This window comes from Emydura macquarii, unplaced genomic scaffold (genome assembly GCF_026122565.2).
Source record: "Emydura macquarii macquarii isolate MOO-44397 ecotype Brisbane River unplaced genomic scaffold, CSIRO-AGI_Emac_v2 contig_306, whole genome shotgun sequence".
Taxonomy (NCBI): domain Eukaryota; kingdom Metazoa; phylum Chordata; order Testudines; family Chelidae; genus Emydura; species Emydura macquarii.
Genome location: NW_027130443.1, coordinates 1,124,752 through 1,151,678, shown reverse-complemented (window position 1 = coordinate 1,151,678; position 26,927 = coordinate 1,124,752). Strand labels below are relative to the sequence as shown.

General features: G+C 65.9%; 5 protein-coding genes and 3 non-coding genes across 9 annotated transcripts in view; 2 read left to right on the top strand and 6 right to left on the bottom strand.

Annotated features, from left to right (window-relative positions):
• FXR2 (FMR1 autosomal homolog 2) overlaps nt 1–2,587 on the top strand; it is a 35,722-nt gene extending 33,135 nt beyond the window's left edge. For both annotated transcript variants that reach the window (XM_067556141.1, XM_067556146.1), the window contains exons 13-17: nt 134–319; nt 652–852; nt 984–1,079; nt 1,505–1,614; nt 1,717–2,587. In XM_067556141.1, the coding sequence (XP_067412242.1) occupies nt 134–319; nt 652–852; nt 984–1,079; nt 1,505–1,614; nt 1,717–1,812 (689 nt within the window). In that variant the 3' untranslated portion in view covers nt 1,813–2,587. The remainder of the gene's footprint in view (nt 1–133; nt 320–651; nt 853–983; nt 1,080–1,504; nt 1,615–1,716) is intronic.
• Nucleotides 2,588–3,246: 659 nt separating this feature from the next.
• SOX15 (SRY-box transcription factor 15) lies at nt 3,247–6,066 on the top strand. The gene is made up of 2 exons (XM_067556372.1): nt 3,247–4,090; nt 5,862–6,066. Exons 1-2 carry the CDS (start codon nt 3,660–3,662, stop codon nt 6,025–6,027), a joined length of 597 nt encoding a protein of 198 aa, XP_067412473.1. The 5' UTR covers nt 3,247–3,659; the 3' UTR covers nt 6,028–6,066.
• A 1,190-nt stretch (nt 6,067–7,256) lies between these two features.
• On the bottom strand, nt 7,257–10,271 carry MPDU1 (mannose-P-dolichol utilization defect 1). The gene is made up of 7 exons (XM_067556294.1): nt 10,181–10,271; nt 9,087–9,152; nt 8,782–8,914; nt 8,326–8,411; nt 8,104–8,222; nt 7,799–7,909; nt 7,257–7,604 (listed from the first exon to the last, which is right to left on the bottom strand). Exons 1-7 carry the CDS (start codon nt 10,269–10,271, stop codon nt 7,476–7,478), a joined length of 735 nt encoding a protein of 244 aa, XP_067412395.1. The 3' UTR covers nt 7,257–7,475.
• A 3,091-nt stretch (nt 10,272–13,362) lies between these two features.
• Nucleotides 13,363–17,412, bottom strand: CD68 (CD68 molecule). The gene is given in 7 exon segments (XM_067556440.1): nt 13,363–13,598; nt 14,037–14,204; nt 14,485–14,557; nt 14,791–14,910; nt 15,049–15,342; nt 15,345–15,709; nt 17,251–17,412. Coding segments are annotated over 7 exon segments (1,200 nt in total). The 5' UTR covers nt 17,294–17,412; the 3' UTR covers nt 13,363–13,461.
• A 1,410-nt stretch (nt 17,413–18,822) lies between these two features.
• On the bottom strand, nt 18,823–26,023 carry EIF4A1 (eukaryotic translation initiation factor 4A1). The gene is made up of 11 exons (XM_067556197.1): nt 25,990–26,023; nt 24,350–24,398; nt 23,884–24,016; nt 23,427–23,566; nt 22,601–22,769; nt 22,213–22,322; nt 21,307–21,450; nt 20,809–20,946; nt 20,454–20,543; nt 19,881–19,960; nt 18,823–19,567 (listed from the first exon to the last, which is right to left on the bottom strand). Exons 1-11 carry the CDS (start codon nt 26,010–26,012, stop codon nt 19,423–19,425), a joined length of 1,221 nt encoding a protein of 406 aa, XP_067412298.1. The 5' UTR covers nt 26,013–26,023; the 3' UTR covers nt 18,823–19,422.
• Nucleotides 22,407–22,554, bottom strand: LOC137162489 (small nucleolar RNA SNORD10). Its single transcript, XR_010922378.1, has one exon. It is a non-coding gene; the product is annotated as a small nucleolar RNA SNORD10 (small nucleolar RNA).
• Nucleotides 23,006–23,146, bottom strand: LOC137162503 (small nucleolar RNA SNORA48). The gene has a single exon (XR_010922384.1). It is a non-coding gene; the product is annotated as a small nucleolar RNA SNORA48 (small nucleolar RNA).
• On the bottom strand, nt 23,676–23,814 carry LOC137162483 (small nucleolar RNA SNORA48). Its single transcript, XR_010922373.1, has one exon. It is a non-coding gene; the product is annotated as a small nucleolar RNA SNORA48 (small nucleolar RNA).
• Nucleotides 26,024–26,927: the final 904 nt, after the last annotated feature.

Genomic DNA, 26,927 nt, shown 5'->3' with positions numbered 1-26,927 from the left:
ACAGGGGTCCCGGCAGCTGGGGGTCAGGCCTGAAAGGGGCCCTGAGCCGTGTCTAGCAGTGAGCACCCCCATTTCCCGGCAAGTCAGCAGCATTCAGCCCCTCACTCAGCTGCCCCCTCGCTCTGCCCGCCAGGTACCAACTCGGACGTGTCCAACGCCTCAGAGACTGAGTCGGAGAAGAGAGACTACGGCGAGCGAGACCTGCACCCGCGCCCGGAGGACAGCCGGAGGCGCCCGGCAGTGGGGCGAGGGCGGGTTCCCGCCCCGGCACCCCGAGGGGGCGGGGGCAGCAAGTACAACAGCTCCTCCATCAGCTCAGGTGACTAGAGGCCAGTTAGCCCCTTGGGTGCTGGAGACACTTTGTCGGCTGCAGCCGGGACTCTGGGTCAGAGACCCTGGAGCCTGGGCCAGATGCCAGCTTGGGCAGCTCCCTCAGCTCCATCCTCCATTTCCTGGCCTGTTCTGCTGTGCCCCTCCCCAGAGGTGGCTGCATCTCAGCACCATAGAAACAACTGCCCCACTCCAGCATCCTGACTCAGAGTGAAGTGGAGTCTGGGGGTGGGAGATGTGTCGGGGGGACCAGCATCCAGGACTCCTGGGTTCTCTGTGCCTGCTGGGGTGGAGTCATGTTCCCCTGCCCCTCCCCCTCAGTGCTAAAGGACCCGGACAGCAACCCGTACAGCCTGCTGGACAACACGGAGACGGACCAGACGGCCGACACCGACGCCAGCGAGTCGCAGCCCGTCAACAACCGCCGGCGCCGCTCCCGCCGGCGCCGTACCGACGAAGACGCCACCATGATGGATGGAGCCGCCGAATCCGACAACACGTCCCTCACCGAGAATGGCCTGGGTGAGCGGAGGGCTGGGAAGGATAGTGGTTAGAGTGGGGGGGGAGCGGCTGGGAGCCAGGACACCTGGGTTCACACTCACCTCTGTGAATCTTCTACCCCCCTCCTCCCCCCCCCCCCCCCACTTTTCCAGAGGATGATTCAAAACCTCAGAGACGCAACCGGAGCCGTCGCCGACGTAACCGTGGCAACCGCATGGAGGGCTCCATCAGCCGGGACCGCCAGCCAGGTATGGAACGAAGCCAGTGCCGGGCGGGGAGTCCAGGCCGGCCCCTGCAGGCGCAGCTCTCCCCAAGTGCCGCTGGGTGGGTGTGAAGGGAGCTGGGAACCCTGGGTGTGCGGGGTGCGGCCAGTGGGGTCCCATTTAAGGGACGGACCGAGCCCATGGCCAATGCCCCTGCGCCTTGGAGCAGCCCTGAGGCTGCTCCCTCCTGGGCCCCACTTCAGGCAGCTGGAAGCCGGAGTCAGCCCCGCCGGTCCCCTGCCCTGTTCAGGGGCTCGCAGGACTCCGGGGTCCTTCCTGGCAACTTTCTGGCTTGTGGGGGGCTGGGGCGAGGGCAGCCTGAGCTGTCGGGCCCCCCAGCGGGTGTTGTCTCCCTGCCGTGGGTGGGGGAAGGGGCATCGGCTGTCAACCCCTCCCTGCCTCCCCTGCAGTGACGGTGGCAGATTACATCTCCCGGGCCGAATCCCAGAGCCGCCAGCGGGCCCCCCAGAAGGAACCCCGGGAAAAATCCACCGACGACGACAACGCACCCAGACAAAAGGTAGGGGGCAGGGCCTGTGGCTGGGGGGCAGAGCTATGACAGTAGCTGCTACCGGACTGACCCCCCCCCCCCCCCCCCGTTCTCCCTTTCCCCCCCCTGCAGGCGGAGTCAGCCAGCAGCTTGGCCAACGGGCCGGCGGAGAACGGGGAGCTGGCGGGCGACACGGAGCCAGCCGCTATGGTGAACGGGCTGGCGTAAGCTGCGAGCCGAGAGACACGACCGACCGCCCCCTCTGCCCCAGCCCGCCCGCGCCCCGCCCTGCTTGTCGTCGTTCAAACCGAAACCCGCCGCTCTCGTTACCGACCCGTTATTAACCCTCCTCGTTATCTTAGTGCTTGTCGGGAGCTTGCCGAAGGCGGCAGGGAAGCCGCCACGCCTCTATAACCCGCGTTAGGCCGAAACCCGTCCGGAGCCGGGGGCTGTGACAACCAGCCAGCCCACCCGCTCGTCCTGCCGGGCCAGTAACGAAACCCCCAAAATCGCTCCCGTGTGTCCGTCCCCGAGAGAAGCCGGGGCCGCGAGCGGTGCCCCCCCACCCCACCCGGCGCCACGCTCACACCGGGGAGAGGATTTTTTTTTGTGCCTTCTGCTGGCGCGGATGCGTCTCGCTCTCCCGGCCCCCGGCCCGCTCCTGAACCCGGGCAGTGGGTTGAGGGTCCGGCTAAGGCGGCGGCAGAGAGAAAGGTGCTGCCGAGCTGCTCGTCCCCCCCCCCCTCGCCTCCCCCAGTGCGGGGGGCGCCGGAGTTTTTTTGTTACCGGGCGACGTGAAGACAGCAGGTCTCCTTTTATTTTCTTTCGTACACTGTGGCAGATGGGTGGGCGTGGCCCGTGGGCGGGAGGAGAGGGTCCAGCTGCCCCCACCACCCCGCCGGTGCCGCCGCCCGGGGCGGGAGGGGGGATCTCCGCGACGGTTGAGACGTTATTTATTTTTCACTGTACAGTATTTAAAAGAGAATAAAAAAACCAAACTCAGCCAGCTGCTTGCTTCTCTCCACCCCCCCCCCCCCCCCGGGGCTGGCACTGCTGCCCCCCCCCCCCCACCGGACCCCCATCTCAAATAAAGCCACCCTCTGCTCCGCACACACCTGCCCCCTAAGCAGCTCTGGCCCACGGGCAATTAACAGGGCCCTGGCTCGGGAGGCAACGCTGGGGGTGCTCTGGGGGGATAAAGTCCCTGCCACAGAGGGCTGCTGGGGTGGCCAAATCCCCCGGCTGTGCCACAGCCTGGGGCTGGAGCTGGTGGTCTTTGGGCACAGGATGTTGTGGTGTGTGTGGGGGGGGAGCCTGTGTAATTGCGTGCCCCCCTGCCCCCCCATGCAGCCTCAGTAGCTTGTTAACGAGCTCCCCTGGTCTGTGCAGGGTAGGCAGGATGCCTGGGTTCTCCTAGCCACCTGCTGTGGGGGTTGTGCCTAGCACTGGGGCAGGAGGGGATCAGATCTGAGCTTGGGGTGCTGCAGCCTCCTCTCCATTATGGGGCAGGGAGGTGAGGGTGGGGGGAGGAAGCGGGACCCAGGCATCCTAGCCTGAAGCAGAGCATGGTTCTGTGGGGCTGCTGAGCAGGGCTGGGGTCCTGCCCCAGAGGTGGGTGCATCTCATGCCGGACATGGTGGCTCACATTGGGGGGGGGAGGGGGGCTGTGGGGCAAATGGGCGAGGCTGAGGAGAGCTGCCCTGGAGAGGGATCGTTACCCAGGCTCCGGCCGGTCAGGGCTGAGCTGCCGGGGGGGCCGGGATTAGGTCTTAGTCCTTGGTTCCTGGGGTGTGGGGGGGGGGGAAGGGGGCTGCCTGTTTTGGACCCACCAATTCTCTGCCCCTCCCCCTAGGGGGCCCAAGGGCCAGATGAGGACTCCTGGGTCCCCCCCCCCTCCGGCTCTGAGAAGGGTGGGGGGAGGCTGGGAGCTGGGACGTGTGATGGGAGGAGCCAGGTGGGGCTATCCCAGCTACCTGGCCCAGCAGGGGGTGGGGCCAGGAGGTGGGCGTGGCCAGAGCAGGGCTATATAGCTGGCTACCTGGGCCAGGCGGCTGAGCGGAGCCGGGGACCCCGGCATGGCCGAGGCGGTGGCGATGGCAGGGCCCAGGCCCGGGCCGGGTGAGCCCCTGGACAAGGTGAAGCGGCCCATGAACGCCTTCATGGTGTGGTCGCGGGGCCAGCGGCGCCGGCTGGCTCAGGAGCACCCCAAGATGCACAACTCGGAGATCTCCAAGCGCCTGGGGGCCGCCTGGCGCCGGCTGGGGGAGGCGGAGAAGCGGCCCTTCGTGGAGGAGGCCAAGCGGCTGCGCGCCCGCCACATGACGGACTATCCCGACTACAAGTACCGGCCCCGCCGCAAGGGCCGCCTGCCCGCCCCTGCCAAGGAGCCGCCCGGGGGCCGCCCGCCCGTCCCCCGGCCGTGGGGCTACGGTGAGCCCCGGGGCTACCAGTTGCCCTCGCAGTACCCGGCCAGCCCGGCCTACGGGGGTGCAGCCGCAGGGTGCAGGTGGGTACCGCGGCCGGGCCTGGGCTCTGCCCTTCGCTGCCCGGGGCTGGCTCGCCTGCTGTCCGCTCGTGCCCCCGGTCACGCTCACCCGCTTTCTACTCGTGTCCCCTTTCACGCTCACCCGCTTGTGCCCCCCCCCCCCTCACGCCATCCTTTCCTTTCACTCATCCTTTCGTTTTGCTTAGGCCCTTTCGCACTCATCCTTCTCCTGCCGCCCACGGGTGCATAGGGGATTCCCCCCCCCCCACCTCTTTGCTGGGGGGGGTGGGGAATATTAGCACACAGTCCCCCCCCCCACACACACAGCACGGGGTGACGGGGGCATCAGCTCGCCTTCCTTTCCCTGCTTCAGTCCCTCGCCCAGAGATGGATAAAATAAGAGCCAGGGAAGGGTCCCCTTAGACCCAGCCGCTCCGCTCCAGTGCTAGCTGCATCTCGGGGCCGGGCAAAGGGTCCGTCCCCCGTCCCCTGCCCCCCCCACCCCCAAGGTGGTCGCAGGGCAACGCCGGGGTGGAAGACGGGCACCGCTTTCTATCAACTCTGCCCAGCCCCCGCCTGTGCGTCTAACTGAGTGTGATGAGGTGGGGGCGGGTGAGTCAGCGCGGGGAGAAGGCGGCTGAGCGACGCCCAGGGCAAGACGGGGCACCGGGCCCTGGCAGGGGAAGGAAAAACATGCCTGTGAACTCAGCCCCCGCTCCCCTCCCCGAGCCAGAAGAGAACCCAGGTGTCCTGGTGCCCCAGGGAGCTGGGCGCATGCTGCCCCCTCCCCTTTGGGTGCCAGCCAGGGCCAGGTTGTGGCCAGGTACCAGGCAGCACCCGCAGCTAAAGGTCATGACGGGGGCGAGGCCATGGCCAACCCAGGGCCTGGCTCTGCACCCAGGGGAGGGGAAACTGAGGCACACTGCATAGAACCCAGCAGTCCTGGCTCCCAGAATCCCCTGCTGCAACCACTAGTCCCCCCCCCCCCCCCCCGGAAGTGATTCCTAGTAAGCACAAGCAGGGGAAGGGGCCAGGACAAGGAATGGAGTGCAGCTGGAGCTTACAAGGGCGGGGGGGGGGGGGTGGGATGGGCAGCAGGATGCCTGGGTTCCATCCCCGGCGGGGGCAGGTCAGGGCAGGCTGGGGGAGCTGCTCCAGAACCGGCTCTGCAGGCGCCTGAGGAATGTGGGCCCGGCTCGCCCAGCCCTGGGGGGGGAACTCTTCCTGCAGCTGCGGTGGGGGTGGGGCCGGCATTTCCCCCCCCCCCTCGCCAGTGACAGAACTCCCCACTGTGGGGCCCCCCCCCCAGAGCTGGGGGGAGGAGCCCAGGTGTACTGGCTCCCAGCTCTAACCACTAGCCCCCACTGCCCTCCCTCGGCCAGGCAAGGAACCCAGGCTTCCTGGCTCCAGCTGCTGGGAGTGATTGCGGGGCCCTGCCCAGCTGCTGGGATCCTTAGTGGGGAGGCTGCAGGGGGCAAGAACCCAGGAGTCCGGGGGGGGCGGGGACTTCCAGGGAGCGCTCTGCAGTCGGCAAAGGAGGCAGGGGGCTCTAGTGGGTGGGGGGGTAGCAATGGGGAGCCAGGATGCCTGGGTTCTCCTCTTGGCTCTGGGAGGGGAGGGAAGGGGGCATCTGGTGGGTCAGAGCAGGACTCCTGGGTTCTCTGAGCAGCACGGGGGGCAGTGGGGTAGTGGGCTGGGCAGGGGGGCTGGGTCCCAGGACTCCCGGGTTCTCTGCCCCCCCGCGGAAGCTGGAAAGCAGCGGCCCGTTAACCCCTCATCTCTCCCCCAGCAGCCTGGCCTACGGGCCCCCAGCGCCCTACAAGCAAGACCCCGTGGCCCCCCCGCCGGGGGTGCTGCCCCCCGACTTCCGCGACATGATGGCTGCCTACGGGCTGCAGGCCTGCGACGTGGGGGAGGGCGTCCCCCAGCTGCCCTACACGCCACCCCAGCCGCTCTAGCCGGCGGGGGCCGGACTGAGGGGGGGGCGGCTTTTTATACGGCACCAACGGAACCTGCGAGGAGGGGACCCGGCAGGAGCCTGGCTGAAGAGCAAGTGGGGGGGGGGGTCTCCCAGCTGCCCCACATCCTGCAGGGGGGGCGCTGTGGGGACTGTGGCGGGCTGGAGGGGGGGGCTCCCAGCTATTCCTGGCTGTTCTGTGCTCCCGTCTCTCCCCCCGTTAACACTCTGTGGGCCAGCCTCTCCTGCCCCCCACCCTGCACGGATCCATGGGGCGGGAGGGGGAGGTTGGGGGCTGTATTCGAATGTCACTGGGACCTGTTTTGTACTGAGAATAAACCCGGCTCTGGCCTCTGGCCCAGCCCCTGCCTGTTATTTTGGGGAGGGGGGGGGGAAACTGACGCAGGGGGGGTTCAGGGGAATGTGGGGGCAGCTTTTACTGTGGAAAGTCAGAATTCCTCCCCCCGCCTGGCAGGTGGGGACAGGGCTGGGAGCCAGGACTCCTGGGTTCCTGCCCTGGCTCCAGGGCACTGGGAGAGGCGAGGCTGTGACCCGGACAGCGCCCAGGGCCCCTTCAAACCAGCTCCCATGATGTGAGTGAGCCGGGCCCCCCCCCCCCCCTCCCGGATCTGCCAATGGCCCCTCCCAGCCCCTCACTTGGGGGTGACACGGCCTGGGTGCTGCCCCACCGGTGCCCCTCACTCCTGACCCGCAGCCCCTGCTCTCCGAACCCTGAGCCCCCCCCAGCACATTCCCTTCCTGTCACAACAGGCAGGTTCTGGGCCCTTCCCTGGTTACCGTGGGAACGGGGTGTGGTGACAGGGAGGGCACCAATGTCAGTTACCCAGGCAACGGCCCCCTCGCCCCCCCCTTCCCTGGCAGATGCGGGGTTAACGCCTCAGCGCCTCTCTGAGTGGGCTGCGGGTGGGGAGTGAGGGGCACAGCCCCACAGGCCCCTCTGTCCCAGCCTCCCGCCTGGCCCCTGGCGGAGTGGGGAGCTGGGATGGGAACCCAGGAGTCCTGCCCCCTCCCCCCCACCCCGCCACCCTGGCAGGGCCTGTGCCAGCCACTCCCAGTGCCCGGGGGGGGGGGAGGAGGAGGCAGAACCGGAGTGACTAATTAGAGCGATTAGCGCTGAGTTCATTAGCGGCCCGGAGGCGGTTGGGAGGGGGGGGGTTCTCCCTCTGACAACCCCCCCCAGGGCCAGCGCAGACGCCAAGGCTACCAGCACATGGAAAATCAGCATTTAATTAACAGGGGGGAGGACACACCTGGTGACCAACCCCCCCTGCACCAGGGGAGCCCAGAAGGGGAAAAGAGCGAAGATCCTTGGGGGGGAGGGCGGGCTGAGGGGTTCCCCTCTAGGGGGCCCCGTGGAGTTGCTCCGCCTGTGGGGCCGGCTGCCCGTTCTGCTCCCCACAGGTCCCCCCCAGATCAAAGGGGACCCCCCTATTCCCGCTTCTTCCCGGCGGTGGCGGGGGCGGGCGCGCCCCAGTAATACAGCAGCTGGCCGGCGATGAGGCCGTTGCAGGCGGAGGAGACCACGAAGGTCAGAGCCATCAGGGGGTCGCCCGTCTCCTAGGGGGGACAGACGGACAGGGGTGAGGGCGGACGGGCGGGGGTCCCCTCTCCTCACCACATCCCCCCCCACATACCCCTGGGGGGGCAGCCAATCCCCCTCCGTTTGTGAGGGAGAGAAGGGATTGCCCGCGCAAGGCACAGCGGGCTTGGGGGAGGGAAGGGCCCCCCAGGGAGGAGCCGGAGGGGAGTACCTGCACGGAGGTGAAGATCCGGGCCAGTGAGCCGGCCAGGAGCAGCAGGACGGTGATGGCCGACAGCTGTCCCGTGTGCCCGTTGCGGTAGTTGGTTGCCGCCTGCAGCAGCTGGAGAGGGAGGGGGAGACAAGAGCTCCCCCAGATCAGCGACTGGGACAGATTTGCTCCCCAACTGCCACCAGTGTCCCCCCGAGACAGCCAGTGCCCCGCCATGGGGCAACTGGGAGCCGGTGCCCCCCACCTGAAAGGCCCCGTGCCCCCTTGGCTGGGGGGCTCCTGGAACGGCCAGCGGGGGCCCTTACCCGGCTGATGACGATGGCGGGCATGTGGGAGGCTTGGAGCAAAGTCAGCAGCGCCCGGGGAGCGAGCGGCGAGAGCAGCAGCCACAGCACAGCCAGGTACAGCGCCAGGAAAGAGAGACCTGGGGGGGAGACGGGAAGGGTTAAATCCCCCCCAAGGCACAGCTAGCCCCGCCCCCTGAAAGCACCCCCCCCACCGGCCATGGGGGGCCGTGCCCCACTCACCACGGGCCGTGTGTCCCCCGAAGTGCTGGGCCAGGAAGCCAATGGCGAGAGTTTGCAGCATCAGGAAGAGAGCCTCGCCCCAGGCGCTGGGGGGAGAGGACACGGGGTCACCCCCCAGCGTCAGCCATCCCCCAGCGGGGAACAGCCCTGCCCCCCCAGCCAGCCGGTGCCCGGCCTGGGGCCAGAGGGGAGCCGGCGCCCCCAGAGGGGAAAGGTTTCCTGGCAGTGTCAGGTCAGGGTGGATTGAGGGAAGGGCCTCCCACCCCCCCTTGTTATTCAGATCTCTAGGGGAAACTGAGGCACAGAGCTTGTCCAAGATCATATAGTTAGTCACTGGGGAGAGAACCCAGGAGTCCTGGCTCCCATCCCCCCTGCTCTAACCCTCCAGACTTCACCTGCCAGGTGCCGGGGCAGCAGTGGGCGCGCATGGGGTGGGGAGAGAGGGGGGCGGCTTACCTGAAAGGGAAGCGGTTGGCCACGCTGTAGGCCACGGTGCCGGTGATGGCCAGCAGCTCCAGCAGGAGGGAGCCAAAGCTCAGCCCCTCGGCGCTCTTCGCCCCCAGGATCTTCAACACCTGGGGCAGCTTCACTGCGGGGAGACGATGCATCAGGCCGGGCAGCCCCCCGACTCCCCCCCCAGCCAGCCCCCTGCCCTGGGGCCACAGAAGGAAAAGGCCTGTGTCCCATTCCCCAAGCCCCTCCTGCCCCGAGCCAGCGCCCCACGTGGGGAGAGGCCCGTGTCCCCCCAGCCGGGGTCATACCTATCAGCGACCCCACGATGATGGCAATTCCCAGGCCTTTGCTGAGCAGAATCTTCAGGCAGGGAACTGCGGGTAGGAAGAAGGGAGAAGGGAGGTGGCAACATACCCTGTCCCCCCACCAGCTCTCCCTGCCCCACACCCAGACCTAGCTAGGAAGCCGAGCCCCTCGTCAGCCCTTTCTCCAGCCCTCCACCAAGTACAGCCCCCCAATACCTCTGGGTCTCCTTCGCACCCTGCCCCCTAGGCCCCTCCCCCAAGCATTGCTGGCCCACTGGGTACCCCCGGCACCTCCCCACTCCCTGTGACCGGGGCTCCATGCTGGGCTCGGACCCTTCCCGCGTTCCTTCCCTCCCTCCCCTGAACCGCCACCACCATGGGCCAGGCAGCCCACGGCTCCCCCTTGTCCTAGCCTTCGCTGCGCGCCTCCACTCCCACCCCCCAGCCCTGTGCTTTTCTACCCCTCCCCCCAACTCCTGGTGCCTCTGGGTATCCCACCAACCCCCACCCTGACCTACTGTGAACCATGGATCCCCCCGCTCTGACCTATCACCCACGGGGGATCCCTATGGGGCCCATCCCCCACCCTAATGTCTCTCCAGGTATCCCTGCTCCCTGGGCTCCCCCAGCTCCTTCCCAGCCACTGACCCACCCCCATGGACATCCCCCCGTATCCCCCTTTCGCCCCCCCATGGTAACTACTACCCTGCCCCCATTCTGCCACCCCATCAAGGGACCGAGGCCCCAGGGCAGGGGCCTGAGACTGGGATGTGGCAGTCGCCCCAGGGGAGGGGCTGAAAATGTGGGGGACACACCCCTCCCTCCCTTTCTTTCTGGGGCACTTCCGCCCAGCACCATCATGGCGGCCCTGCCCCCTCGGACGTTCCTTCCGCCCAGCACCATCATGGCGGCCCTGCCCCCTCGGACGTTCCTTCCGCCCAGCACCATCATGGCGGCCCTGCCCCCCTCGGACGTTCCTTCCGCCCGGCACCATCATGGCGGCCCCCCCGCGAGCACCGGAGCCGGCGGCCGCCCTGCGTCGCCAGCGCGACCGGAGCCGGCGGGGCGGGGCTGGGCGGGGAGAGGCGCGCGCTCACCGTGCAGCAGGTTGAGGCGCAGCAGCAGCTCGTCGTAGCAGCGCGGGGGCAGCAGGTGCGGGACCAGGAGCCCTTCCAGCACCGCCGCCATCTTGGAAAAGGGCGCCTCGGCCTGTGTGCGGGGTCCACTTCCGCCTCCCCTGGGTCGGCGGCTCCGGTGCGCAGGCGCCACAACGGCGCCCGCCATCCACCGCGCGCGCGCGCACGCGCCCCCCCGTGCCTCCCCGCTCCACGCATGCACCCTGCTGTACCGCCCCCGCTCCGCGCATGCGCCTTCCCAGCCTGCCCCCCCCCCCGCCTGCCTTGACCACAGTGTGGCCAAGCCAAGATGGCCGCCCCTGGGCCGCCATCTTGCCCCTTGGCTGCCCTGAGCCGGGGGGCCGTGGCCCTGTGCCTGCTCCAGGCCTTGCGTCTCCAGCGGGGCCGGCGGCGGAGGGAGACCGCCCGCCGGGTCCGGGCTGCCCGCCGGCGCCGGGCCCGGGCCCGCTGGCGCCGCCACTTTGCCCTGCTGTGGCGGGCGGGGACCCCGGCATCTGGGCCCCTTCCCCGCCTGGCAATGGCCTCGGTGGCCCCCTGCCCACCTCCGCCAGCCCGGGAGCGGCGGCTGTGGAGCAAGGCCCGCAGCTCGGCCTTCTGGGACACGGTGCGGGCCAAGGCCTTCGGGCCCGGCGAGTGGGCCGAGAACTTCCGCCTGGGCCCGGCCACCTTCGACTACTTGTGCAGCCGGCTGCGGGCTGCCATCCAGCGCCGCGACACCAACATGCGGCGAGCCATCCCGGCCGAGGTGCGCCTGGCCATGACCCTCTGGCGCCTGGGGGCCTGCACCGAGTACCGGGCCGTGGAGCAGCAGTTCGGCGTCTCCCGCTCCACCGTCTGCAAGATCCTGCGCGACGTCTGTGAGGCTGTGGTGGCCATCCTCACCCCGGCCTACGTGGCGGCTGCCGGGCCCCCCCGGCCGGCTGGCTTCCCCGCCCCGCAGATGGCCGGCGTCCTGGGCGCCCTCCACCTCCCCATCCGGGCCCCCAATGAGAACGCCGCCGGCTACTTCAACCGCCGTGGCTGGCACTCGGTGGTGCTGCAGGCTGCCGTCGACGCCCGCGGCTGCTTCTGGGATGTCAGTGTGGGCTGCCCGGGAAGGCACACAGACGCCCAGGTGCTGCGGGCCTCTGAGCTGTACCAGCGAGCCCAGCGGGGGGAGCTCTTCCCCGGGGCGGCCCCGGACATGGGGGGCGTCCAGGTGCCCGTCTACCTGCTGGGCGGCCCGTCCTACCCTCTCCTGCCCTGGCTGATGAGGCCTTACCGTGCCGGGGAGCTGACACCGGCTCAGAGACGGTTCAATGAGTACGCCGCCGCCGCCCGGACCGTGGTGGGGGTGGCGTTCGGCCGCCTACGGGGCCGCTGGCGCTGCCTGCAGAAGCGCAACGACACGGACGTCTCCTTCCTGCCCACCCTGATTGCCGCCTGCTCCACCCTGCACAACGTGTGTGAGATGCATGGCGACCCCTTCCAGCCCCGCTGGATGGTGGAAGAAGAGGAGGAGGAAGAGCCTTTCGAGGATGAGGAGGGAGAGGAGGGCCCAGCGGCGGAGATCCGTGACACACTGGCTCTGACCCTGCGGGACTGAGGGGTAGAACCCAGGAGTCCTGGCTCCCTGCCCTCCTTGCTCTATCTGCTAGACCCCACTCCCCTGGGGGGGGGGTTCGGAGCTGGAGGAAAGTCAGTACTGGGTGCCAGGGGGTGGGTCTGGGTGCCAGGAGGATGGGTGGCTAGGGACTGGTGCCAGGAGGTGGGGCTGGGTGTCAGAACTGGGGTGGTAGTGAGGAGCTGGGAATTTGAAATCAGGCTGGGGAAGGGGGAGCTGTGGGGGGGAGGGGAGAAGGGGGTGTGTGTCTTGGGGGGATACCGGACACCTGGGTTCTTTGTAGCTGCAATAAACAAAATCTTCAGCCCACAGGAGTCTTGCTGTGTTTGTGAACACCCGATCTCTCTCGCCACCGCCCCTTCCCGCCCCATAGCTGACCACCTGGCCGGGAAGGCGCTGATCTGATCTCTGCCCCGGCAAGGGGTCCCCGTACGAATGGCTGCCCTGCCTCAGAGGTGGCTGCACTTCAGTACTGGGCTAGGGGTCTGCCCTTGATTCTCCAGCTGGGCAGGTGAGATTGAAAAAGCAGCTCTTGTTTGGTCAGGGGGGCTCTGGAAAGGGGCGTGGCTTAACAGGAATCCTGACGGGTGTGGCATAAGAGGGGCGTGTCTTATCAGGAATCAAGCAGGGGGTGGGGCTTCAAGTGCCAAGGGGCGTGTCTCATTAAAGGATCCTGGAACAGGCTGTGGTTTAGCAAAGGACTCATGGAGGGAGGGGTGGGGCTTGCCACAGGAATCTTCCAAGGGGGCGTGGCTTGAGTACATAGGGGAAGTGGTTTAAAGGATGCCGGCAAGGGATGGGGTCCATGGGGGGATGGCGCTAAACAGAGAAATAATACGGGGGGGCCTGCTTTAGCCTTTAGAAGAGGGTGTGGTTTGTGTGACAAGGGGCGTGGCTTCATGAAGGCCCTGTGGAAAGAGGTGTGGTCTGTCAAGGGCATGGCTTGAGGGTGCTGTCCCCCCCCACGCCTCAGGCGCTCCAGGCCCTCATGACACCCCCCAACTTCCCCTTACGCTCTGGGCAGAGCTGTTCTGGGACATGGCTGAGTCAGCGGCACGCGGCGGCCACGCCAGAGCTGGCTGGGCCTGCCCGGGAGACTGGGCGCCTCACTGGGCCAGGCCTCAGCCAGGCTGCCGAGGTTCACCCCTCTCCCCTCCACCCCAAAACCCCGTAGGGTTGGGGCAGTTCAGGGAGGAGCTGTCCTAGCACTGCCATGGGGCCCACAGGGGCCAGCACCTCCCCGCTGACCCCATTCCTTGACCCACCCTTATGAAACATAACGCCTGGCTTTTAAACAGCCGCCGCCCCACCCCAGAAGTGGCTGCATCTCGGCGCCGGGCGAGAGGCCCCTGTATAACCAGCCACCCTGCCCCAGAGGTGGCCGCATCTCGGTGGCCCCAGTTGCTGTAACAGCCACTGGTTTTGGCACAGCCTTGTGTGGGGGCCACAGGGATTGCTGGGGAGTGGTTGAGGGGCCATGTCCCCTCTTTGGGACGCCGCCAGGACCCGATACATGAGCAGTAACTGGGCCGCCCCCATATTTACTGACCAACCCTCCGTTTTATTCACCCATCAAATCAAACACCTGGATCTTGGCCTTCGTACCCCCGATTCCCCCCCTCCGCTGGGTCCCAAGCCCTCAGAGGGTCTGGTAGCCGCCCCGGGTCCGTTGCCGGCCCAGCAGGTAGGCGATGATGATGATGATGATGAGGACGAGTAGAACCACGCCGATGATGAGGGGCACCAAGGAGCTGCGCTGCTGTGGGCACAGGTCGGCTGCAAGAGAGGGGGCAGGGCTGAGCCGGAGGGGGCGGGGGCAGGTAAGAGGGTGAGGAGGAGAAGGGGCTGGTAGGGGGGGAGCCCAGGGGATTCAGTGAGGGGGTGGGGGAGCCCAGGGGATTCGGTGAAGGAATGGGGGGCCAAAAGGAGGGAGCCCAGGGGATTCGGGGTAGGAGGGGCTGGAAAGGGGGAGCCCAGGGGATTCAGAGGGGGTGGGGGAGCCCAGGGGATTCGGTGAAGGAATGGGGGGCTAGAAGGGGGAGCCCAGGGGATTTGGTGTGGGGGTGGGGGGCCGGAAGGGGGAGCCCAGGGGATTCGGGTAGGAGGGGGCCGGAAAGGGGGAGCCCAGGGGATTCAGTGAGGAGGTGGGGGGGCCGGAAGCAGGGAGCCCAGGGGATTTGCGGGGGGATCCGAGCAGGGCGGGGGGGCCGGTACCTGCCCCGAAGGCGCCCCCCCGCAGGGCGAAGGCCTGGACCCGCTCATGCAGGGCGTCGAGGCGAAAGGCCGGGCCCAGGGCCAGGCTCTGGTTCTCGCACTGGTAGCTGCGCCCGAGGCTGGCTTCGAACTCCCGCAGGTTGTGGCTCTGCACGGTGAAGCTGTGCTCTGGGGCGGTGGGGGGGGGGGGCATAAATCAGGGCCAGCCCCCCCACACCAGGGCCCCCCCAATCACCCACCTCCGAGGGCGCACCAGGCCTGAACACGCTCCCCCTTCCACCCAAAGCCAACGACCCCCCAAACTCACCCCGACTCCCCCAAAACTCATCCCAGCCCACCACACCTTCCCTGAACCCCCTAAACTCACTCCAACCCCCCAAACCTTCCCCCCACCTCGCCCATGACTCCCTGAACACATCCTGCCTCCCTGCGCCCCCCCATTTCTCACCCATGGCCCCGGGGAAGCGGAGGCTCAGGTTGGCCCGGACCCCGCCCAGGTAGAACGTCTTTCGCGTCATGTTCTGGGGAGACACAAGGGACATGCTCAGCTTTGAGCCCCGACGGCCACCCAGCACCACCATGCAGCCACCTCTGGGGTGGGGCACAGCAGCTGTTTATACCACCCCACTCCCCCCTCTCCCCAATCCCTGCAGCCCAGCGCCCCCCAGGGCGTGGGGGGGCCCGCTTTGCCTATCAGGGCTGTTGGCCCCTCCCCCCGGCAGCCTGGCCCCCCCCATCTCTGAATGGCCGGTACCTTGAGGAAGGTGAAAAGCAGGAAGCCCTGTGGGAAGCGAAGCTCCAGGATCGCGGCGTCGCTAGAGCAGTTTCCTGACGCCACGGTATGGTTCGGCTGGACGGCGAAGGCCCCCCAGAGCTGGAAGAGAGAGAAAGAAGGGGTGTCGCATTTGCCCCTCCCTCCCCCAGGCCTCCAAGAGTCCTGGGGAGAGAACCCAGGCTTCCTGGCCTCCCCCCCGCAACTCTAACCACTAGCCCCCACTCCCAGTCTGCTTACCTGTGCCTTGGAGCTGTTCGTGTACTCCACCCGGATCTGCAGGCCCGCCTGGACCCGGAGGCAGACGTCCGACCCGTTCAACACCCGGTAGTCCCCCACTGCCACAAGTGGGGCCACCGTGGTGTGGGGCGGCGTGGTGTGGGGTGGGGTAGTGTGCTTGGTGGGGTGGGGTGGAGTGGGACGGGGCGGGGTGGTGTGATTGGTGGGGTGGGGATGTGTGGTGTGACCCGTGGTGTGCTTGGTGGGGTGGGGCGGAGTGGGGCGGGGCGGGGTGGTGTGATTGGTGGGGTGGGGATGTGTGGTGTGACCGGTGGTGTGCTTGGTGGGGTGGGGGGTTGTGGGGTCCCTCGTAGTGTGATTGGCGGGGCGCCCTGTGGTGTGATTGGTGGGACGGGGGTCGTGGGGTGCCCCGTGGTGTGATTGGTGGGACGGGGGGTCGTGGGGTGCCCCGTGGTGTGATTGGTGGGGGGCGTTGTGCGGTGGGTGGTGGTGGTGCTGGCGGTCGTCGTCCTGGTGAAGGCTGGCTCGAGGGTGGCCGATTTCCTGTGGCGGGGGCACCCGTCGCACGGCGCCTGCATCCCAGGAGTGGGACCCCGGAATCCTGGCTCCGAGCCCCCCGTGGGTTCTGGGGCCCCGTCGCCGGGCGAGGAGCTGACACAGACTGGAGGCGGTGAGGGCGACAGTTAGACCAGCCAGATGCCACAGAGCTGCTGCCCCTGGCGAGCCGCGCCCCAATCGCAATCATTAGGGTTCAGAGTGAACGCCTGCTTGGCTAATTCAGACACCAGAAATGGCAAATATAAGCAGCTAATTTCTCTCAGCCAACGGCTGCTGCCATCTGGCCACCTCCCCCCCCAAACTCCTAGGCCAACATTGGAAACCATTTTTTAACCCACCATCCTTAGGGAACATAGCAGCCATTCTGCCACCAATAAGGTCCAGGATTAACACCCCCAAGACCCCAGATTCGGTGCTTCATAGTCCAGAGAGCTCACACATACATGGGGCCCGCTCCCTACCCCTTGTGCCCAAACCTCCCCCCCCCCCTCCCCGAAGGGTCCCTCTCACTGCTGCAACATTAAACACGTCATCATTATAATTCAGAGTTAACACCCCAATTTTGAGAATCCAGGCCTACGGGACGTAGGGCAGAAAGAAGGGAGTCAAAGCCCCACACCCAGCTCTCCACCTGGGCGCCCCACTCCCAAATCCTCCCCGCCATATCCTTCCAGCTGCCCAACGCAGGGTTGGTGGTGTGTTTCCAATGGCGCCATCATTAGGTTTCAGCATTAACATCGCTGGCGGGCCTTTTGGGAACACATCCATGCATTGGGCTGGGCTGGAAATGCTGAAATAACCTCGTCTGCGGCGGCGCAGCCACGGGGGGCCCCCGGCCTATTAGCGACTCAAGGTGGGAGGCAGCCGTTGAAGCGGGGAGGGGGGATAAACAAAACCCAATTTTCTGCCACCCAAAAAACTTTTTGCCCCGATCGGCTGCTGGACGAGCTCTTTGCCGCGGGTTTCCGCCCAGCGTTGCACAACCGTGACCTTTGGCTAGCTGAGGAAAACATATCTGCGACGGTTCGGGCCCTGGCCGGAGGAATTTATGGCCCCACCCTGCCCTGAAATCGAAACCGGGGGGAGGGAGGCAAACGTGAGAGGCGAAGATTTTCTCTGCTCCCCAAAATCTCAAGCCAGCGCCAACTGTGCCGCCGCTCGGGAGCCTCGTTTTGAGCAGAGATTCGGGGGGGGGGGCAGCAATTTTGGGGTGAATTAAGGATTTTCTACCCCCAAAGAGGAAAAAGCCCCACTTTTCCCCAGGGCAGCGCTGGGGAAAAGACCCATTTTTAATTTGGAGGGGGGGTGCAAATTTGCACACTCGCCCCATCCCCCGTGATCAGGCTTCAACCAACCTGGGCACATTCCATTTTTTTTAGGCCCCCCCCCCAAATCTGCAGGAAAAACCGCTTCCCCCCCCAAAGCGTTGTGGGGGGGCCCCGTGGGTTCGAATAGCCCCAAATCAGCTGTTTTAACAGACTCAAAAAAGGTTAAATGGGGGGGTGGCGGGTGGCCAGAGTGCCTGGGTTCTCTTCCTGATTCTGGGAGGGCAGTGGGGGCTAGCGGTTAGAGCGAGGGGGGGGGGGGGCTGGGAGCCCGGACGCCTGGGTTCTCGGGGGCTTAGCTGCGCCTGTTTTCACCCACCTGCTGCGAGGAGCAGAAGGCAGAGGGACCCCAGGGGGCTCATGCTGGGAGGCCGCAGGAGTGTCTGTCCGTCCCCCGAGTGCAGCCGTGGGTCCGTCTGTCCCTCACGCCGTGTTGCTGGCTCTGGTCCCCAGCCTTCCCTGCGCTTCGCTGATAAACAGAAGGAAACGTGACCAGTTCCCCTTCCGAGGCTGCTCACCCGCCCCCCGCCCCCAACAGCCCCCACACAGGCAGACAACCCTGGGAGCTGAGATATGGCTCTCTCTGGGGCAGGGCGGCTCCTTACACAGGAAGCCCCCCTCCCAGCGCTGAATGCAGCTGCTTCTGAGGTGGGGCACATGGGGCTGTTGAACACTTGTTTAAGAGCGAGGCAAAGGGGTTACGGTGGGACTGAAGCAACACAGCCACAGGTTGTGGGGCCAGAGGGGTCCCTGCCCAGCCCTCATACTGGATGGACTCAGGAGCGTGACAGGAGCCAGCTGGTCAAGCCGCAGATGATTCGGTGCTTTCACTTCCCCCTCCAGGGGCATGGGGGGAGCTGAGTCAGCCCCACAAGGAGCCTGTGACCTTCATATGATGGGTTACACGTGGGCCAGAGCCTTTGGGGGGGAGCCAGGACTCCTGGGTTCTCTCCCCGGCTGTATGAGGGCAGGGGGGGTTGGGTAGTTGGCAGGGCAGCTGGGAGCCAGTGTTGAACCCACCCCATAGCTGCTCACAACCCCCCCCCCCATATTCAGGGCCTGGGCTGGCTCTTCCTCTGTCTGCCACCAGGGGGTGCTGCAGAGGGAAGTTTACTCCCTACCACGAGCTGGGGGCAGCCTCCCAGGCAGCCTGTGGAACTCCCTGCCACCGCCTCTCCTGGCAGGCAGCTGCCCTGCTGTGGCACTGCCTGGTGGCCTAGGTTCCGGGCTTCACCGCAGAGCAGCAGTGTTGGGGGAATGACCCAGCAGCGGAAACTTATCTAACTCACCCATCCAGCACTAGCACCTGCCCTATCCAGCCACTCGTTCACCAGTGGGACTCCCTGCTGCAGGAGCCCAGTAGCAGAGCTTAAGCAGAAAAGGCTGGTAGCAGAGGGCCCCCCCCTCCTTCCTTTGGTAGCGTTGGGGTGCAAACCCCCACATGTGCCAGCTATGCAGGGGGGAGGCTTAGCCTCCTCACCCCCCCCCCCCCGGCTGTGCACAGCTGCACGGCAAATAGCCATGGTCCCACCGCTGGCACCCGCCTCAGCCTCTGTTTGCTCTTTAGAAAGGCGCCTGCCCTGTGTCCCCTTGTGAGGCTGGGGAGGGAGAAGTGGGTCGTGCTGCACTAGCCCATTAGCTCTTAAGGGGGCTGCCAAGGCAAGCGATTTCCCCCCCCCAAAAAAAAAAAGTCACAGGAGGATGGGCCACACGAAAGTTAGGATCCCACCGCTGACACCAAGGGAAGCCACCCTCACCTCTGCCAGGAGGGGCCTCTAGGAAGGGAGAGACCCCCTCCTCCAGCCAACTGGGAGGGGGGGGCCGGCCAAGCTGCCTTGAGCCCCGGGGGGGGGGCTCCCCCCCCCTCACAAACACAACCCAAAGCAGCTGCCATTTTGCAAGAAGATTTTTATTTGGTACGTTCGGTTCCTTTCAATAAATACTATACAAAACGTAAAAACGCTGCACACAGTTTGAGGGATGGGGAAGGGGGGGGGGCAGAGGCCAATTTTCTAGCTTAATTTTTGGGGGGCTGGTCCCCTGACAGGGGCCACCCCCGAGAGCTACCAACCCCCAGGTAGGTCAGCTTTTCAAGGGGTTCGAGCGAGGAGCCGGGAGCTTGGGCCGGGAGACAACCCCAGGCTTCCACACCCCAGCCCTGTCGCCCGAGCCCCGCTTCAGGGAAAGTGGGGGGCAGACAGGGGGTCCCCCCATTTGGGCCTGCAGGGGGGAGCAGGACAGGGGCCAGCGAAGAAGGAGACGGCAAGAAACACGGACGTTGGATTCTCGGTTTTGTTTTTTCACCTCCAAAAAGTGACATTTATTCAAAAGCCAAAAAAAAAAAAAAAAAAAACCAAAAAAAAAAAACCAAAAAAAAAAAAAAACCAAGAGACCAAAGGAAATAATTAAAAAAAAGTCTGCGGCGCCGGAGTCGGCAGCTGGTGCCCGGAGCCGGTGTGGCGCAGTCCCCGGGGCGGCCTGGGGGGGGCGCTCAGATGAGGTCGGCCACATTGAGGGGCATCTCCTCGATGGAGGTGTTGTAGAAGGTCTCGATGTCACGCAGGGTGCGCTTGTCCTCCTCCGTCACCATGTTGATGGCCACCCCCTTGCGGCCAAAGCGGCCCCCACGGCCGATCCTGGGGGGTGGGGGGAGAAAAAGGGGTGAGTGCCGGACGCCTGGGTTCTTGCTGGGGAGCAGGGGGGGGCAGAGCAAAGGGGGGCTGGGAGCCCGGAGGCCTGGGTTCTCTGCCCAGCTCTGGATGGAGGGATCTAGTGGTTAGAGCAGGGGGGGGCTGGGAGCCAGGACTCCTGGGTTCTCTGGCTCTGGGAGGGCAGTGGGGGCTAGTGATTAGAGTGGGGGAGGGGCTGGAAGAAGGATCTAGTGATCAGAGCAGGGAGCCAGGGGCCCGGACGCCTGGGTTCCCAGAGGTGAGGGGGCGCGGCCGATACCTGTGGATGTAGTTCTCCCGGTTGGTGGGGAGGTCATAGTTGATGACCAGCGACACCTGCTGTACATCGATGCCGCGGGCCTGTGGAGAGATGGGGGGCTCAGATGGGGGGCAGCCCCTTGCCACGGGGGGAGGGCCACACCAGGCCCTGGGGCTGTGGGCTGCCCCACCAGGGCTCAGGCCCGGGGGTAGGGGGCGCGCCCCAGTTGCTGTGCCAAGGAGCTACATTCCACACACAGCATGGGGGGCGCTGGGTGGAGAGGGAATCTCCTTGGGGGGGGCGCCCCAGCCACCAGGTTCCCCCGCCCACCGAGGGAAGATGGCCGCTGTCATGTGACAGCTGCCATTTTGGCTGGGCCTCTCCAGCTCCCCCCCCCCCAAAGCAGCCACCCCAGGGACCCCCACCCACCTCCGTCCCCCAAGTCCCCAGGTTCACTCTGCCCCAAGTTCTGCCCCGACTCCTCCGCTACGCCCCCGAGACCTGCCTCCCCCACTCCACTGGGCTCCCCACCCGGGCACCCCCCATCGATCCCCCACCCCCCATCAATCCCCCACCCCCCCCCCATCTCCTCACCAGCAGGTCCGTGGTGATGAGGACGCGGCTGGACCCCGAGCGGAACTCGCGCATGATCACGTCTCGCTCTTTTTGGTCCATGTCTCCATGCTGGGGGTGAAAGGAGGGTGATCAGCTGCTAATCCACAGCCCCCCCCACTTGGGGGTCTCTGCCCCCCAAATTTCTAGGGGGCAACCCCCACTGCCCCCTACTGGGGGACCCTGAACCAGCAGGCACAGAAGGGGAAAACCACGTGGAGTCAGTGGGGGAACCTGGGCATCCTGGTCTCACACCCAGCTCTGCAGCGATCCCCCCAGCTGCCCCCCCAAATGACAGAGGGAACCCAGGCGTCCTGCCCCACCCCCCTGGCCGTACCATGGCCGAGACGGTGAAGTCCCGGGCGTGCATCTTCTCGGTCAGCCAGTCAACCTTCCGGCGGGTGTTGATGAAGATCACGGCCTGGGTGATGGTCAGGGTCTCGTAGAGATCACACAGCGTGTCCAGCTTCCACTCCTGGGGGGCACATGACCGGCGGGGGTCAGGGGCAACAGCCGACAGCACCCCCCGAGTGACTCACCCCCCATTAATTCAAGGCTCCCAACTAGGCCGGGGGCCTCCAGATGCTTCCCCCACTGCGACCCCGTCCCACCACAGTGCACGGAGCTGCCCAGCATGCAGCTGTGCCCCCCGTTTCAGGGACTGGGACCCATAGATGTAGGGCAGCCATGGTTCAGGGGGGCCGATCGCTCTGGCACGGCGTACACTATGGAGGTACCATGGGGAGGTGCCTCCATAAATCCAGGGCCATGCAGCTGGCGTGGGAAGAAAAGCCAGGTGTCCTGGCTCCCAGCCCTAACCCACTTCCTGCCCCACCTCTCGCTCAACGTTGATGTAGAACTGCCGGATGCCCTCCAGGGTCAGCTCCTCCTTCTTCACCAGGATGCGGATCGGGTCCCGCATGAATTTCTTGGTCACCTCCAGCACGTCCATGGGCATGGTGGCTGACAGCAGCACCACCTGGAGGGCAAAGGGGGCGGTGAGGGGCTGGTGCTCACATGCCCCACCCGGAGAGCCCCTTCCACCCCGCTTCGGAGATCCCCCTGGGTTCTAAGACCACTCTATGGGCAGTTCCAGCCCCCATTGAAGGCGGCTCCAGGCCCCCAGTTCTAGACCCCTCTACTGGTGGCGCCAGAAACCCACTGACAGGCTCATGCACCCCGGACTCCAAATCCCTGCTCACCATTCCCAGGCGATTGACTAACTCTTGGGTTCCAGGCCCCCTTTACTGCTAACCCTAACCCCTCATGGCTAGTCCCGGGTTCTAGATCATTCAACTACTGTTGGTTACTCTGCTCCCTGCATTCTAGACTCCTCTATGGCTCCTTCTGGACTGGGCCCACCCCTAGGTTCTAGCTCTGCAGACAGCTCCTTTCCATAGATCCTCCTGCTGGTCTTGCCACTTACGGACACCCACTGCCCCATATACCCTAGACTCTCCCCCCCCCCAGTTCTAGATCCCCATCCCGCTGGCTGGAGCCCCTGAGGGTCACCTCACCCTCTAACCCGGGCCACCCAAGTCTAGACCCATCTGGATCATCACTGCTCTAGACCCATCCTGCTCTCATCTCTCCCCCCCCCGCCCCAGTTACAGGGAGGCTTCTCCTCCAGAGGCCCACAATCCTGCATCGCACCCCCCCCAGTTCCAGATCCTCCCAGTCTTTGGTCCTTCAGGCCCCCCCGATTCCAGCATGCACACCCCTACCCCCCACACACCCCTACCTGGGTGTTGCCGCTCAGTTTCTGGAATATATCATAGATCTGGTCCTTGAACCCCCGGCTCAACATCTCATCCGCCTCATCCAGCACGAACATCTTAATGAACTTGGGAGCTGCAGGATAGGCAGGGGAAAGCCGTTAGCGCAAACGAGGGGGGGGGAGAAACAGTCCGTCCCCCACAGCTCAAGACAGATGCTGTTCTCAGTCAGGGAGTTATGATCACACCCAGAAGCCCCCTGCCACGCCCAGCCGGCTGCCCCACAGGCAGAACGCCGAGCACTGGGTGCCGGGAGGATGCGGAGGAGCTGGCCTCAGCTGACACGCATGGGGAAATCATCACCGAACAGATCCAGGCAGGGTCCAACCCCCCTCCGCCCGTGACCACACTTACACAGGTATCGCCTGTTCAACATGTCGAAGACCCGCCCTGGGGTCCCCACGATGATGTGGGGTGCTTCCATCTGCAGCTTCTGCACCTCAGCCCGCACGTTGGTGCCGCCGATGCAGGCGTGGCATGATGCCCCCATGTAGTCCCCGAGGGCCATCACCACCTTCTGGATCTGCAGCAACGAAGCCAGGGTGAGCGCGCGGGCGAGCCAGCCACCAGGCGGCTCCCCAGAGGCGGCCACATCTCAGCACCAGGCGAGAGATCCTCATAACCAGCTACCCTGTCCCAGAGGTGGGCACATCTCGTTGGGCAAGGGATTCCCGTATACGCGGCCACCCCACCCCAGAGGTGGCTGCATTTCTGCACCAGGCAAAGGATTGCAGCTCAAGCACCAAAAAGCCCTGCTCAGCGTGTGCCCCCAGCATGAACCAGCGACAGACACAGCCCAGGATACTGCGCTGGGATGAACAGGGACTCGTCTCTCTCCCCCTGCTGGATTGAAGAGCAACGCCACCAACCAGGCGCCTCTTTGCCCAGATAGCAAGGGAGGAAGAAGGCCTGACCAACAGCAGGAGCGTGGGTATTTACACCAGCAGGGAAAAGAGTGGGACCTAGTGAAGCGTGGTGGGAGACAGGACATCTAGGATCTACCCCCAGCTCTGGGAGGGGAGGGGGGGCGTGGGTGGTTAGAGCAGGGGGGCCAGGACCCAGGACTCCTGGATTCCATCACCCTTGGTGTCTCTTAGTAACGATCCCTGCCCCTCGATTGGGTTACTGCTTTAAACAGGGGAAGGGGTGAAAGGGCTGCTCCCCCCTGCAACCCACTCACCTGCTGGGCCAACTCTCTGGTTGGGGCCAGCACCAAGGCCTGGGTCGCCTTCAAGTCCAATTCGATCTGCTGGAGGATAGAAATGGCGAAGGTGGCAGTCTTCCCAGTACCAGACTGGGCTTGTGCGATCACATCATAACCTGGGGGAGATGAGAGGCAATGGTCAGCATCCCACCCCAGACGTGGCCGCACCTTAATGCTGGGCAAGGGGTCACAGCTCAGGCACTTGGTGCTGAGAAGCCCTGATCAGCGTGTGGCCCCGGCATGAACCAGCGACAGATACGGCCCAGGATACTGCGCTGGGATGAACAGGGACTCGTCTCTCTCCCCCTGCTGGATTTCAGAGCAGCGCCACCAACCAGGCGCCTCTTTGCCCAGTAAGCTGGGGTGGGGAACAGCGCGGCCGGCCCCCGCCACTGACCTCTGCCCCCCCAGCTGGCCCCAGGGCCTGACTCACCCTTGATACAAGGAAGGATGGCTCGCTGCTGGATGGCGGAGGGCTTTTCAAAGCCGTAGGCATAGATCCCCCGCAGCAGGGACTCAGACAAGTTCATGTCATCAAAGCTGTCCACGATTTCATTCCAGTTGCTCTGGAGAGGAGAATGGGGGGAGGGTTAACTCCTCAGAGAGCCTCCCCCATGGGATTGCCTGTACAGCCCCCGCTTCTCTCCCTACATGGCTCCTGTCTAGACTCCCACACAACCCGCTGCTGCTCTCCTACCTTGTCCCACCCAACTCCCCCCCCCCCCACACCCGACCAATGCACTAAACCACCCCCCATGAGCCAAGCCACTCCCTCCCTGCACCCCACAGCCTGCCCGCACGCACAACACTTCCCACGGGACCCAACCAGCCCCACTACACCCCCCACAGTGACTCCAAGCCGCCCCTTCCCCCACACGTCCCGCACCTGTCCTGCTCACCTCAATGATGCCATCGGGGTCCATTCCCTCGGGGCCATTGTCTCTGGAGCTGGAGGGAAAGCGACACAGGGGCAGGGGTTAGAACAGGAGCATGGGATGCAACGACAGACCCAGATCCTGTCCCACGGGTCCCAGGCAGCCCCCAAATCCGTGTGTCTGTCTGTGGGTGTGTCCAACCCAATCCCTGCCTCCCCCTAGCCTGGGGGTGTCCCACTTCTCACCTTCCCCAGACACCCCTCCCCCACCAGGATCCTCTGCACCCCCAGGCTGGGCTTCCTACTTCCAACCCCCCAAACGCCTCCCCTCCCCCCACAACCCAGGCTGCACCCCAATCCTGCCCTGGACCCCCAATCGGGGCACCGCGACCCCCCCCCCGCGCTCCCCCCCCAGCCCCTATCAAGCTCGGGCCGGAAATGACCCCGCCGTGACCCCCCCGCAGCCGGAAGCCGCTCCTCCCTGCCAGGCCCAGGCCTCTCCACGTGCTATGGGGCCTCTCCTTCCCCTCCCCCCCAGCTGCCGGAAGTCCCGCCCACCGCGGCCGGCCCATTGGCGGAGAGGCCGGCGTGACGTCACCGCCGCGTTTCCCCGGATGCCGGGCGGCAGGACAATGGACTCGCCCGTCGGCCCGACTGTCTCCTCCCCCTTAACCCAGCGGGAGAGAATGGACTCGCCCACTCCCCTCCACGGCGAGCCAATGGACTCGGCCGGGAAACGGGGCCGCGGAATGGGCCCGCCCGTTTGCTATCATCACCCCCCCACTCCTCACGGATGGATCCGCCCAGGAGAAACCAAACCGCATCCGCGCGAGGGGGAAGTTCCGCTTTGCGCCCCCCCCCCCCCACGGGACGGATGATTCCGTCCACACGAAAAAAAAAGGTCCTTTACCTCCCTCCCCCCAAAAAAAGCTCAATATGAACTCGCCCACCCGCATAATGCCCCCACCCACTCCCCTCGCCCGCAAGACCAAATGGTTCTGTACGGGAACGGGCCGCATCCAGGCCTCTCAGCGTCACAAAATGGCGTCGTCGTCCTCCCACCCGCCCCACGGTCAGGGATGGTTCCGTCCAGCGCTCCCCCACCGTGTAGCTCAAACTGTGCCCCCCCGCAGGGAATATTCTCGCCCACCTTTCTCTCTCCCCCCCCCCCAAAACTGGATGGTTCCGCCCGCGACACCTGGGGAAGGGGCTTAAATGGATTAGTCCATAACCCCCCCCCCCCCGAAAAAAAAGGGAGGAGGGTTCCTTCTCAACCCCGGGGGTTAAGGAAGGAAAATGGGGGAATGGATTCCCTCATCCAGCCCCCCCACCCCGAAACCGGGATAGTTCCGCCCTCTGCAGATGACACTGCCCCTAACCCTTCACGGAAATAGACTCGCCCCCCCCCCCACAAAGCGAATGGTGCCGCCCAACGCGTGTCTACATATGTTGGGGGGATTTGCGGCCTGCTCCGGCCTAGCAACCGCACTGCGATAATGGGCCTCGCCCATCCTCCTCTCCCCCGTCTTTCCGAAATGGTTCGGCCCATGGAACGGTCCCGCTCCCTCCGGGGATGGTCGCGCGCCCGGCCCCCCCGCGATGGGAATGGTCCGGCCAAGGGTGGGCGGAAGGGTTGCGGCCTAGCCGGGCCGCGCACGCACTCACCGGCTCTCTAAACTCGCAGACATCCTGGGCAGGATCCTTCCCCCCACCCGCCCGGCCCGCTCTTATAACCCCCGCGGCCAGCCCCGCCCCCGCCGCGCCGCCATTGGCCGCCCGCCCGGCCCCGCCCCCCGGCCCCCCACCATTGGCTCCGGCTGACCGGCCCCACCTCCCTGCGACGCTCCCATTGGCCGCCCGCGCCCGGCGACGACTGGTGACGTCAGCGCTGATTGAAAGGCGGCGTGTGACGTCAGGACGCCCGGGCTCACTTCCCCCTCCTCCCCGGCGCGCCGAGGCGAGTCAGGCGCCAACACACCGGGCGGCGATAGGTGGGCGCGCCTGTTCGTCAGGGTGGGGCTGGCCAATGGACGGGGCCGGCCGGTAGAGGCGGGCGGCCGGGCGGAAGTGAGGCTGGCGGGGGGGGTCGCACGTGGGTGGGTGGAGGCGAGGGGGAGGTCGGGGTACCCCCCCTGGAATCCCCACCCCCCAACCAGGCCCCCCGGGATCCTCGCCTCCCCCAGCCAGGGCCCCCCATGGGATCCCCGCTCCCCAACCAGGGCCCCCCACTTGGCCCCCTCCTACCAGCCCCCCCAACCACAGTCCCCTCCATGGACCCATCCAGGCCCCCCAGCTACCTCGGTGGGGCCAGCTTTGCGCAGAGCCTCCCCCCCCCCCGCAGTTTTCTCCCCCCCAAGGCCTATGACGTACCAGAGGCCCCCCAACTGCTGCCCTGCCCTTTCTCCCCCAGGGCTGCCCCAGGCACCTCTGCCTACCCCAGTGCCAGGGACTGGGGGGGAGGCGGCCCCGCCCCACACTGATTCAGTTCAGGGGGGGTGGTTGATGAGAGTGGGAGATGGGGGGCAATTATACCAGGGACCCTGAACTCAGGGCCCCCCACGTGTGTAACAGGCCAAATGGGAAGGGGGCCTCCAAATTTCTCT